Here is a 12,485-nt window from a genome sequence, read left to right on the forward strand (position 1 = left end):
AAACCGTCTATAGCCTAGGTATTATCATAATTATTATTACGATTTTAATTTTTTAACAAGGAAGTCTCTTCTGTATTATTGTTTTAAATTTACTGTAAGAAATCAAATACACTGCAGGACAATAATCAATCATTTGTAATCAATATTTTTTCTCCTAATGGCAATTGTATGATTGTTTTATATATGCTTATTAATTAAATTATTCTGCACAGAATAAGGTAGAAAATATATAATATAAATATAAATTATATGTCAATTAGCACTGCATCATTCATAAAAAGTTTTTTTTTTTTTTTTAGCGTTTCATCAGTTCACTCTGCTTTTATTCAGTTTAGCTGGGTCATTCTACAGAAACGTCCACATTTGGTATGGCAAGATCTCTTAAAATTGATTTCTTTTTCTAACATTTAAACTTAGACCACATTATTAGATTACCCTTTGACTTTATGAGTACACATAAATTACAGCTTAATGATTTTTTATTTTTTGTGTGCATGTATTTAAAGACCGCATACACCATTTTTTTTGTCACTGGTGTTACCTTACTTCTTTAGCGATATTAAAGGTGTTTATGAAATATTTTTTTTTAATTTTTTTTTCAGCACATGCAGTCAGAGGTACAGAAAATTAATGATGATCTAAGTAATACGGTGATTATGTTTTATTTATTTTAATCAGGTTTGTTAAAAGTGTGACTGAATGATGTTAGTTCAATTGCACAACCATGTATTTGCTATAACAATGAAAATATTTGAAAAAAAGGTTTTAAACAAGCAATAATACAATCATTTAAAGCTTAACTCTTAAGTGCAGCAGAATTCAATGAATTCAAAATGATCATTATGCCACATATGACAGATTTTATTTAATGTGAAAGAAAAAAAAACAGTAACACCAGTGACACAACAAATCACCAGTGACATACATAACATATACAAATGACTCATTTCATAAGAACTGAAATCAGAGTTAGAAAAATATCATAGACAACATTTTAACTTAACATTTTAACTTCATTTCTTCACCATTTCATATCTTTGTTTCTAACCGATGATCTTGTCTTTCAGTTTCTTTATTTCCCTTTGTTTCCTTTGTGCATCTCTCCTACGTTGTCTCCTCCCTCGTTGTAGTTGTCTGTAAAGCAAAATATTTTCTTGAAAAAAAGTTCTCACTCATTTAACCCTAGCTTGAGTGTGTGTGTGAGAGATAGAGAGAGTGTGTGTGTGTGAGAGTGAGCGAGAGAGAGTGCTCTTGTTTCTGTATCATATCAGGACACAACTCTGTATAATGACATGGGTATGACACAGATATTACAAGGAGAGGGTGACTTATGAGGACATAACCCTTGTCCCTATTTTTCAAAATGCATATAAATCATACAGAATGAGATTTTTTGAGAAATGAAAAATGCACAAAGTTTCCTGTGAGGTTTAGGGTTAGGGGTAGGGTTGGTGAAGGATGATAGAATATACAGTTTGTACAGAATAAAAACCATTACACCTATGGGATGAACACACTTTACACAAAAACAAACGTGTGTGTGCGTGTGTGTGTGTGTGTGAGAGAGTGAGTATGAGTGTGTGTGCGAGAGTGTGTGTGTGTGTGAGAGAGAGAGAGTGTGTTTGTGAGTGAGTGTGAGTGTGTATGTGGAGGTACTGAATGCTATGCACTTTTATATCTCTTTCACCATTTATTTCTGTATTTGTAACAGTTCAGTTTGTACCTTGAAATGCTGGGTGATCTATCTGGTGATGATGGGGGGGGGGGGGGTTGGGGGGGGGGGTCAATGCTCCTGCTCTGACTCTTTGCCTGCATCTTTGCTGACGGGCCCTCCATGCCTTTCGCTCATATCTCTTCTCCCTTTCACTCAAATCACTTACTCTCTTTCTTTTTTGTGTGACAATGTCACGGACATAGCTCTGTTTCCTTTTCTGCAAATACTATTCTCTGCGTTCAGGATCAGCATCTACGCTTTCTGTATAGTCGCTGTTTCTCAGCTGCGCTTAGTTTAGCCATACCCTCAATTTAGAAATACATGACCAAAGGAGGATTAACAATGACGAAGAAAAGTTAGAATCACAATTTTAGTGCTATTTTATGCAAAATAACTAAATTAATAGCTTTGAACAAAGTTTATCTATAAAAGGGAGTCACTGGTGTTACTGATCTTCACTGGTGTTACCCATAAGGAAGGTGACACCAGTGACAGTAACACCAGTGACAATTTTCATGAAAACTGCATTTTACAAAATGGCTGCTGCAAGGTATCAAACCACATGTTGTCAATCATGGTGTACTCACTAAATTAAGTAGTTTAATCCATTTGTATTCTAGTTTTTTACAATGCCCAAACAATAAAAGAGGTCATACCAGTGACTTCAACTAAAAGCTTCATATGAAATCATGAGATAAATGAGAAGATTTCTGATAATTGAAAAGAGACAGTGGACTTACCATGGGCTTCTCTTCATAGATCTCCAGAAAATTGGAAGAAGAAAGTCGAGTGATGTCATCAGCGTGATTGTTATTTCACAATAAGAGCTTTTTTGTTAAACGGTAACACCAGTGACACAACTCCAGGGGACCACTACTTTCATTATATATTTTATAATATTTATTTAGCATTTTGTTTTTTAATGTAATTTACATCATATATTTTATAGTTATGGACACATGGTTGTATTTTAAATGGAAGAAAACATTTTCCCTCTGTACATGACTGTGGGGACGAGCACTTCTGTGGTGCTTGGAATTCTAATTAATTAATAAAAATCAAATATTGCCACATTGATGGCTCAAGAAAGTGTAATTGTTCAAATTACATATTGTTTCATTTTTAAATATAAAAAAATTGTAAACCTAATGTGTTTTTCAAGTGTAATATTTCTGTAAAGGCTAGGGACAGAAAAATTGACATTTCTGTAGAATGACCCAGCTGCAGATAAAGCCTTGCACGTCTATGAGAGCGAGATCACTTCTCTTTCAGTGTGAACGCTTCTTTATCTCATTTTCACAAAATAAAATGCTATAGTAGCTATTTATCTTTTCCTCTCCATCAGCGAATGATTCGGATAGAAACAGCGCCAGATCGCATCTGATTATCAGATAAACCACACGCTCTTATTTCAAGGTCGTTGTAAATGCTGTGGTCATTTTAAAAGTCCTCTTAATTGTAGTATCGTCACAAAGAATAGTCTACTACATAAATGAGTTGAAGTCAATCTTTACTTCTATCTTCAGAAACTGCACAGCCGCTATCAAGGCTTCCGTTACTCTCACAAACTTCATGATAAGAACACGACACTTATAACACAACAACGACACGTTGTGGTTACTCCACGATACTACATCCATACATTCGGTTCCATCCGCATTGTTTAAACACGTTTATCATTCATTGTAACTGTGCATATTATTTAGACACTTACATTCCTGTAAGTGTAAGTACACCAATTTAATTATTAGTATTATTAGTTGTTTATTTTATTTTATTTTTATCTATAAAAGTCATAGACAGTAAAAAAAAAAAAAAAAAAAAAAAAAAAAAAAAAAAAAAAATCAAGCCGCGTTGTCTCGGCTTCTCTGATTGGACAGGGTATTGTTTGACGTCATTGAGGTGCGACGGCGCTACTGCAGTGGAATGATGCAGGAGGGAAAGAAAAGAGGTAAAGAAAAGAAACGAGGACACTGTGACCGAGAGCAGAGTGATGGAGAGACGAAGAGGAGGAACACTGGATCCAGCACCGAGGTGAGAGACACGGTGAGACGCGTTTATGACTCCGTGGATTATAATAATAACCAATCAAAACACGCTGATTAACGAAGATGCAGCTCGAGTTCTCTTGACTTCTAATATTCACCAGACTTTCAGCGAAATCTCCCACAGCTATAAATGTGTGTGTGTGTGTGTGTGTGTGTGTGTGTGTGTGTGTGTGTGTGTGTGTGTGTGTGTGTGTGTGTGTGTGTCAGGAGCCCAGTGACCTGGAGGAGGGAGGACTGGACCTGAACAAGATCTTCAGACCCATCAGCTCCTACATGCAGGACCGCGAGGAGATGCTGGAGCAGTGTTTTCATGTGCTAGGAGAGAAGAAACTCCTGAAGATGCTCCCGGATCAACTCAAGGTGCCTTTATTTTGATCCTAAGTCACCCACATTGCTCTTGAGAGATGATTTATGCGGGATGTAGGGAGGACTATCATTATCTGTCATTAGTATCCTGTTCATCTCAGTGTCAGCAGCAGTGTTGTCTGAGTAACTAATAAGTAACAGAGTAACAGTACACACAAAGCAGCAGACAAGTAGAAGATTTACACAATTAAGTTCAACAGACTGTTTCAACAGAAAGTGACAGTGGAGCCGTTTGTTAGGGTTCAGAGTGAGAATGTGCCTCTTGATGTCCAGCAGAGCTCATTATGTGAACACAGAGTCCCGAACCCTTCTTGTTTCCCGCAGGACTCTTCGTTCAGTGAGATCAAGAAGCTGTGCTGGGATCAGCTGCAGCAGCTCTCTGACGTTCATCTGCTGGAGATTCTGGAGGGTAAACCTCTAATTCAGCTCCACTTTCATCTGAACACACAGATCCAAAGCTGCTCGTTCTTCTCACTGCTGGCTCTACGTTGTGTTTGATGAATGCTTTATGGTTTTCTTTGTTCAGGTAAAGAGTTATCAGCTGCACCTGAAGAGAAGAACTGCGCTGACAGCCAGTGAGTCAAAACTCTCAGAAATATTAAACATAATATTGAAGTTTCGATGACGTACTGATTGGCATTCACAGGCAGGACAGTAACGTGGACTCCACTTCGTCTCTGAGAGAAGATCCTGAAACAGAAGAAAAGCAAGGTAAAGGACTCATTATAGATGTGGACTATTGTTTCTGAGTGTTTGATTGAGTGTGTGTCTCTGTCTGTGCGTGTGTGTTAGGGCTGTGCGATCAATCGAAATCCAAATAAAATCGCGATTTGAGCGATTTCCAAATCACTTTATAGCACGATTTTCCTTGGCCCAGACCTCCAGCAGTATGTTATCTGAACCAATCAGGATGCAGCGCGCCTCAGTGGAGCGACTGGGCATGTGCCTAACTCCAGATTCACACTCTGTCTGTGATGCGTAGACTTTTTCTTTTCGAGCCCATGTTAACGGATCAGGACGTTCACACTGCGGTAAAAGATGAGAACAGAAAAGGCTATAAATAGAAAGGTGCAAAAAGATTTAATATGATCTGAGCATGCGCATATGGTTTTGTTAACAGAGCAAAGAAAATCTGCATGCGAGCGGATAGATTCATGATTTTAATGTGCTTTCGCCTTACAATAATGTGCTTCGTGTGAACCTTGGGCATTAAATATATTGGGCAAAACATAAAACACCTGAGGCACCGCTACAGTAAATAAATAAATCCCTGAACACAGGTTTTATTATTTTTTTTTTTTTTCTTATGATTTTTTTGCCATATGTCTAGACATTTTGTTTGACATCTTTACTTAGTGATTATTTTGACTTATGTCTGTTCTAGAGACATGTTACAACTTTTTGATAAAGCTCTCATTGGTTTTGTTTTGGAAATGTTTCACATTTATACTGAATGCATTTATGACTGTAAAGCATGTCTGTGTGTGTTGAAATCAGGGGCGGCGTTAGGGGTGGGCTAAGGGGGCTTGAGCCCCGAATGTTTTCAGTAAAGCCCCGAATGTTTTTATTACCACCATGCCATCAATGAATAAAAAATAAAGTGTAAAATATAAAGTAATTTATATTAGAATTTAATTAAATAAATAAATATCTCTCGACTCTCACGTCTACAGTGTCTGTCAATTTACGCGTTGTCATTCACACCCGACGAAAACTGCCCACTGAGTCTAGTGCTTCGTTCTGACTGACATGTAAACTGGCCAACCATCGTTGAGCGTCTGTATTGATCCAGCCAATGAAATGAGGTCTTTTGGAGGCAGGCGGTTTGTTGGCGTGTAGTATTTTACCAAACCAATTTATTTGAAAATTAAAATGGATATTTCAAAATTTTTCTTCAAAAAAAAAAAAAAAATGAAGTAAAACCACCCAACACTTGAACGCCAAGATACAACAGCTTCAGGTAGTCTATCTGTAAATTTTAATCATAGTATTATATTTCTTTTTCGGTTTTAAATTGTGTCTGATTTAGGACACACACACACACACACACACACAGAGCGGTTATAATGTTTGGTTAGCACGGTCTGTGGCAGACTTTCCGTGTCAGGGCAACAATGCAATAAACAAGATAATAAAAAAAGACATATTTCGCAAAGGAAATGGTTTCAAACAAAGCATGTTGTTGTTTTGCTTGAGTAAATGATTCGCTGACCCATTCATAAAAACAGTTGCTTACTTTTTTCTGAATGAATCATCCATTTCAAACGATTCCATTGATTAAATGACTGACCGACTCACTCATTAAGGCAGTGGCATGCCGCCATCTAGTGACAAAGTACCATTCTAATTTTTTTAAATGTCATATTTCTGTATCTGCTAAAATCGCCATCACCTGCTTATAATTGGAGTGGCATTTCATAGACAGAGCCTTAGATCGATGACAAGCTACGCAATATCGCGTTCATTTTCCCAGATGAATCGCCTTCGATAATGAACTTGATCTTGCGTAGCTTGTCATCGATCTACGGCTCTGTCTATGAAATGCCACTCCAATTATAAGCAGGTGATGGCGATTTTAGCAGTGATCACGGAAGCAGCTTTACTGATTAGATGCGCATGATCATATCGTTAGATATATCGCCCAGCCCTAATCGAACTCACAAAATTGATAAAAAAATTGTGATAGGTTTTTTTTTTTTGTCCATATTGCACAGCCCTAGTGTGTGTCTCTGTCTGTCTGTCTGTCTGTCTGTCTGTCTGTGTGTGTGTGTGTGTGTGTGTGTGCTCTTGTGTTTGTGACATATCAGGACACAACTCTGTATAATGACATGGGTATGACGCAGGTATTACAAGGAGAGGGTCACTTATGAGGACATAACCCATGTCCCCATTTTTCAAAACACTTATAAATCATACAGAATGAGTTTTTTTGAGAAAGTAAAAATGCACAAAGTTTCCTGTGAGGGTTAGGTGTAGGGTTGGTGAAGGGCGATAGAATATACAGTTTCTACAGTATAAAAACCATTACGCCTATGGAATGAACACACTTTACACAAAAACAAACATGTGTATGTGTGTGTGTGTGTGTGTGTCTGTGTGTCTGTCTGTCTGTCTGTCTCTCTGTATATATATGTGTGTGTGTGTGTGTGTGTGTGCAGGGCAGCCCTGCACACACACACACACACACACACACACATATATACAGAGAGACAGACAGACACAGATGGTTCTATTGAGAAATTCTGACTAGAACCAGAAAATCTGAGCATATCACACCAGTCCTCAGGTCCTTACACTGGCTTCCAATTACATTTAGGATTGATTTTAAAGTACTTTTACTCGTGTATATAAAGTCACTAAATGAACTAGGACCGAAATATATTGCAGGTATGTTCACTGAATATAAACCTAACAGAGCACTTAGATCACTAGGACCGAGTCAGTTAGAAATACCAAGGGTTCACACAATACAAGGGGAGTCCTCCTTTAGTTATTATGCTGCCCGCAGTTGGAATCAGCTTCCAGAAGAGATCAGATGTGCTAAAACACTAGTCACATTAAAATCTAGACTCAAAACCTTTCTTATATTGTAGAATTAAATATAGAACGCAAAATAATGTGCATGAAAGTAAATGGTAGTTTTTGAAATATTAAGATATACAGGAATGTACAAGAGGCAACAGTTAGTGTGACAGTCAATGTGTCAATGAGGGATAGTCAGTATACTTAATGTTAGTTTATCAGTATGTTTTAAAGTATAATTGGTGATTCCATGTCTCTGTCTCTCTGTGTCTGGGTGTGTCTCTGTCTCTCTGTGCGTGCGGGTGTCTCTGTCTCTCTGTGCGTGCGGGTGTCTGTCGCTCTGTGCGTGCGGGTGTCTCTGTCTCTCTGTGTGTGCGGGTGTGTCTCTGTCTCTCTGTGTGTGCGGGTGTCTCTGTCTCTCTGTGCGTGCGGGTGTCTCTGTCTCTCTGTGCGTGCGGGTGTCTCTGTCTCTCTGTGCGTGCGGGTGTGTCTCTGTCTCTCTGTGTGTGCGGGTGTTTCTGTCTCTGTGTGTGCGGGTGTCTCTGTCTCTGTGTGTGCGGGTGTCTCTGTCTCTCTGTGTGTGCGGGTGTCTCTGTCTCTCTGTGCGTGCGGGTGTCTCTTTCGCTCTGTGTGTGCGGGTGTCTCTGTCTCTCTGTGCGTGCGGGTGTCTCCGTCTCTCTGTGTGTGCGGGTGTCTCTGTCTCTCTGTGTGTGCGGGTGTCTCTGTCTCTCTGTGTGTGCTGGTGTCTCTGTCTCTCTGTGCGTGCGGGTGTCTCTGTCTCTCTGTGCGTGCGGGTGTCTCTGTCTCTCTGTGCGTGCTGGTGTCTCTGTCTCTCTGTGCGTGCTGGTGTCTCTGTCTCTCTGTGCGTGCGGGTGTCTCTGTCGCTCTGTGCGTGCGGGTGTCTCTGTCGCTCTGTGTGTGCGGGTGTCTCTGTCTCTCTGTGTGTGCGAGTGTCTCTGTCTCTGTGTGTGCGGGTGTCTCTGTCTCTCTGTGCGTGCGGGTGTCTGTCGCTCTGTGCGTGCGGGTGTCTCTGTCTCTCTGTGCGTGCGGGTGTTTCTGTCTCTGTGTGTGCGGGTGTGTCTCTGTCTCTCTGTGTGTGCGGGTGCGTCTCTGTCGCTCTGTGTGTGCGGGTGTCTCTGTCTCTCTGTGCGTGCGGGTGTCTCTGTCTCTCTGTGCGTGCGGGTGTCTCTGTCTCTCTGTGCGTGCGGGTGTCTGTCGCTCTGTGCGTGCGGGTGTCTCTGTCTCTCTGTGCGTGCGGGTGTTTCTGTCTCTGTGTGTGCGGGTGTGTCTCTGTCTCTCTGTGTGTGCGGGTGCGTCTCTGTCTCTCTGTGTGTGCGGGTGTCTCTGTCTCTCTGTGCGTGCGGGTGTCTCTGTCTCTCTGTGCGTGCGGGTGTCTCTGTCTCTCTGTGCGTGCGGGTGTCTGTCGCTCTGTGCGTGCGGGTGTCTCTGTCTCTGTGTGTGCGGGTGTGTCTCTTTCTCTCTGTGTGTGCGGGTGTCTCTGTCACTGTGTGTGTGCGCGGGTGTCTCTGTCGCTCTGTGTGTGCGGGTGTCTCTGTCTCTGTGTGTGCGGGTGTCTCTGTCTCTCTGTGTGTGCGGGTGCGTCTCTGTCGCTCTGTGTGTGCGGGTGTCTCTGTCGCTCTGTGTGTGTGCGGGTGCGTCTCTGTCTCTCTGTGTGTGCGGGTGCGTCTCTGTCTCTCTGTGTGTGCGGGTGCGTCTCTGTCTCTCTGTGTGTGCGGGTGTCTCTGTCTCTCTGTGCGTGCGGGTGTCTCTGTCTCTCTGTGCGTGCGGGTGTCTCTGTCTCTCTGTGCGTGCGGGTGTCTCTGTCTCTCTGTGTGTGCGGGTGTCTCTGTCTCTCTCTGTGTGCGTGCGGGTGTCTCTGTCTCTCTGTGTGCGTGCGGGTGTCTCTGTCTCTCTGTGTGTGCGGGTGTGTCTGTCTCTCTGTGTGAGGTCCCCACGGGTAAACAAGCTAATAAATTACACAGAATGAAGTTTCTTGAAAATCTAAAAATATAGAACGTTTCCTGTGAGGGTTAGGTTTAGGGGTAGGGTTGGTGTAGGGTGATAGAAAATACGGTCCGTACAGTATAAAAACCATTACGCCTATGTAGAGTCCCCACAAGGATAGCTGACCAGACGTGTGTGTGCGTGTCTTTCTCTGTGTGTGTGTGTGTGTGTGTGTGTGTGTGTGTGTGTTAGTCTGTGTTGGAGTGTGTCTTACTCTCTTTCTCTGTGTGTGTGTGTTTGTCAGGCGCAGGTTCTGGAGAAGACAGTGACGTTCTCAGCATCAACGCAGAGATTGACGACAGTGACATTGAGGGTCATAAAGTGATGAAAGCTGAAGAATCGGCGAGAGATGAAGCTCTAGCTCCCAGCGCCGAGCCCAAAGTGGAGCTTCAGCAAGACATCGACAGAAGCGTGAGTGAAATTCTGGCTCCGATGTCTGGCTCTGAGCCTGAAGATCTGAGGGAAGCATCACCTGAAAAACCATTGGTTGAAGAAAGGGTTCCAGCAGCTGCAGTGAAGCAGCCGTCGACTCAGCAGCTGGAGTTACTAGAGCTGGAGATGAGAGCCAGAGCCATTAAAGCACTCATGAAAGCCAGCGAGACCCACAAACACACTCACAGCTGACCCACAAACACACTCACAGCTGACACACAAACACACTCACCGCTGACCCACAAACACACTCACCGCTGACCCACAAACACACTCACCGCTGACCCACAAACACACTCACCGCTGACCCACAAACACACTCACAGCTGACCCACAAACACACTCACCGCTGACCCACAAACACACTCACCGCTGACCCACAAACACACTCACCGCTGACCCACAAACACACTCACCGCTGACCCACAAACACACTCACCGCTGACCCACAAACACACTCACAGCTGACCCACAAACACACTCACCGCTGACCCACAAACACACTCACCGCTGACCCACAAACACACTCACCGCTGACCCACAAACACACTCACCGCTGACCCACAAACACACTCACCGCTGACCCACAAACACACTCACCGCTGACCCACAAACACACTCACCGCTGACCCACAAACACACTCACCGCTGACCCACAAACACACTCACCGCTGACCCACAAACACACTCACCGCTGACCCACAAACACACTCACCGCTGACCCACAAACACACTCACCGCTGACCCACAAACACACTCACAGCTGACCCACAAACACACTCACCGCTGACCCACAAACACACTCACCGCTGACCCACAAACACACTCACCGCTGACCCACAAACACACTCACCGCTGACCCACAAACACACTCACAGCTGACACACAAACACACTCACAGCTGACACACAAACACACTCACAGCTGACACACAAACACACTCACCGCTGACCCACAAACACACTCACCGCTGACACTCAGCCTCAAATTGTCATAACTACTTTTAAACTGTTTGATCTCACTAAATAACAGCACAGATTATTATTTGCAGATGCAAGTAGGTTTGATTGCAGACTTCACCTTACATATTTTCAGGTTTGATTAGAAAACACATCAAAAAAGCCATCGAACCATCTTGAAGACACTTTGTGTAACTTTGTGAGCAAATTATTAAAAAAGTTAACTCCCATGTGCTGAGGCCACTGTTGTCTGATTTCTAATCAAATCGTTCAGGCAGAATTTTATATCGCAGTGTTCATATTACACACATTAATTTCTATTGTATGTGCAGTGTGTATTGAATCTTTTTTTTATTATTATTATTATAGTGTTATTGATTTTATTATTATCATTATTCATATGTTCTTATGGATGTTTGGGTACAGCTTTAATTTCCAGAGGAATGGAAATAAACCTGTCTTTGAGTCTAAGGCACTGCGTGATTCATCTAAACGACAATCTGAATATTTCAGCTGCTTGAGATTCTTTGAGAGTTTGCTGGCATTACTGATCAGCAGTTTTTAACTTTCATTTTACAGAAAAGAAAACTAAACAGGTTGGCCTTTGCTTTGAACAGTCATGTTTAAAATGGCTGTTCATTTGACTACAGTTTACAATGCAAAGTGTAAAATATAATCAAATATAGTCCCAGCAACACCTGCAACAGCTTGGGGCAGTTTGACTGGAAATGGAAATAAATTGTGTTGAACTGAAAACAAATGGAAACACATATAATAACTCATTTAGGGATGCTGATGTCTGTTATCTAATCCAATCATCATAACTAAAATCCAGTAGAATAGTGTACATTAATCTGCTGCATTCAGAGCAGGAACTATTGTGTCCTAACTTTCATTTTCAGAGCTTTTGTGAATGTGGTTTCCTGGAAAGACTTTGACCGCTTTCTGGTAAATAGATTACTCTGCTTATATTGTTTTTCATCGAGCTTGGTAACGTTAATTCTTGAACACAGTTTTGTGTAAGCTTGCTGGTAACTGTTAAATGTTGGGATATTACAGATAAATGAAAAAATGATATAAAGATCAAACATAAATTTAACTTTCTGTTTGTGAGTCATTTTATTACACAAAAAAATCAGGTGTAACAGGTTTATGACACAAAGCGGGTGGGGCTTCACAATAATTGATCTGCATTTAAAGCGATTGCGATCCTGTTGAGAACTGGACAACAGCTGACTGTTAGCAGAACGGTAAGACTGCATGCATTTTATATTTATATACAGCAACTAATATAGGAAATATGCCTACTTCCAAATTATCCTTTTTCCAAAAGTTATTTCCAAAGTTATTAACTTTTAAAATAGTTAGTCTTTCACTCTTTTTTTTTTCCTTTTTTCTTTTTTTCCCTCGGTTGCTGAGGTGCCATTGTTTGTTAAGCTG

The 12,485-nt window shown here is 41.6% G+C and overlaps 1 protein-coding gene across 2 annotated transcripts; it reads left to right on the top strand.

Moving 5' to 3' along the window:
• The first annotated feature begins 3,587 nt into the window (after positions 1-3,587).
• caap1 (caspase activity and apoptosis inhibitor 1) lies at positions 3,588-10,381 on the top strand. Of its 2 annotated transcripts, none has more exons than XM_026216045.1 (6): positions 3,588-3,748; positions 3,970-4,122; positions 4,453-4,537; positions 4,655-4,703; positions 4,775-4,839; positions 9,899-10,381. In XM_026216045.1, exons 1-6 carry the CDS (start codon positions 3,641-3,643, stop codon positions 10,276-10,278), a joined length of 840 nt encoding a protein of 279 aa, XP_026071830.1. In that variant the 5' UTR covers positions 3,588-3,640; the 3' UTR covers positions 10,279-10,381. The 2 variants fall into 2 exon arrangements, with proteins under 2 accessions (XP_026071830.1, XP_026071829.1); XM_026216044.1 differs by having other exon boundaries at positions 3,595-3,760.
• The last annotated feature ends 2,104 nt before the right edge of the window (positions 10,382-12,485 follow it).

This window comes from Carassius auratus, chromosome 32 (genome assembly GCF_003368295.1).
Source record: "Carassius auratus strain Wakin chromosome 32, ASM336829v1, whole genome shotgun sequence".
NCBI classification, from domain to species: Eukaryota; Metazoa; Chordata; class Actinopteri; order Cypriniformes; family Cyprinidae; genus Carassius; species Carassius auratus.

Bases quoted from the DNA above. Each gene is read 5' to 3' on its own strand.
- caap1 (XM_026216044.1), top strand. From the start codon at position 3,641: ATGATGCAGGAGGGAAAGAAAAGAGGTAAAGAAAAGAAACGAGGACAC. The intron at 3,761-3,969 runs GTGAGACGCGTT...TGTGTGTGTCAG, and splicing joins GCACCGAGGTGAGAGACACG to GAGCCCAGTGACCTGGAGGA. The intron at 4,538-4,654 runs GTAAACCTCTAA...TTCTTTGTTCAG, and splicing joins TCTGCTGGAGATTCTGGAGG to GTAAAGAGTTATCAGCTGCA.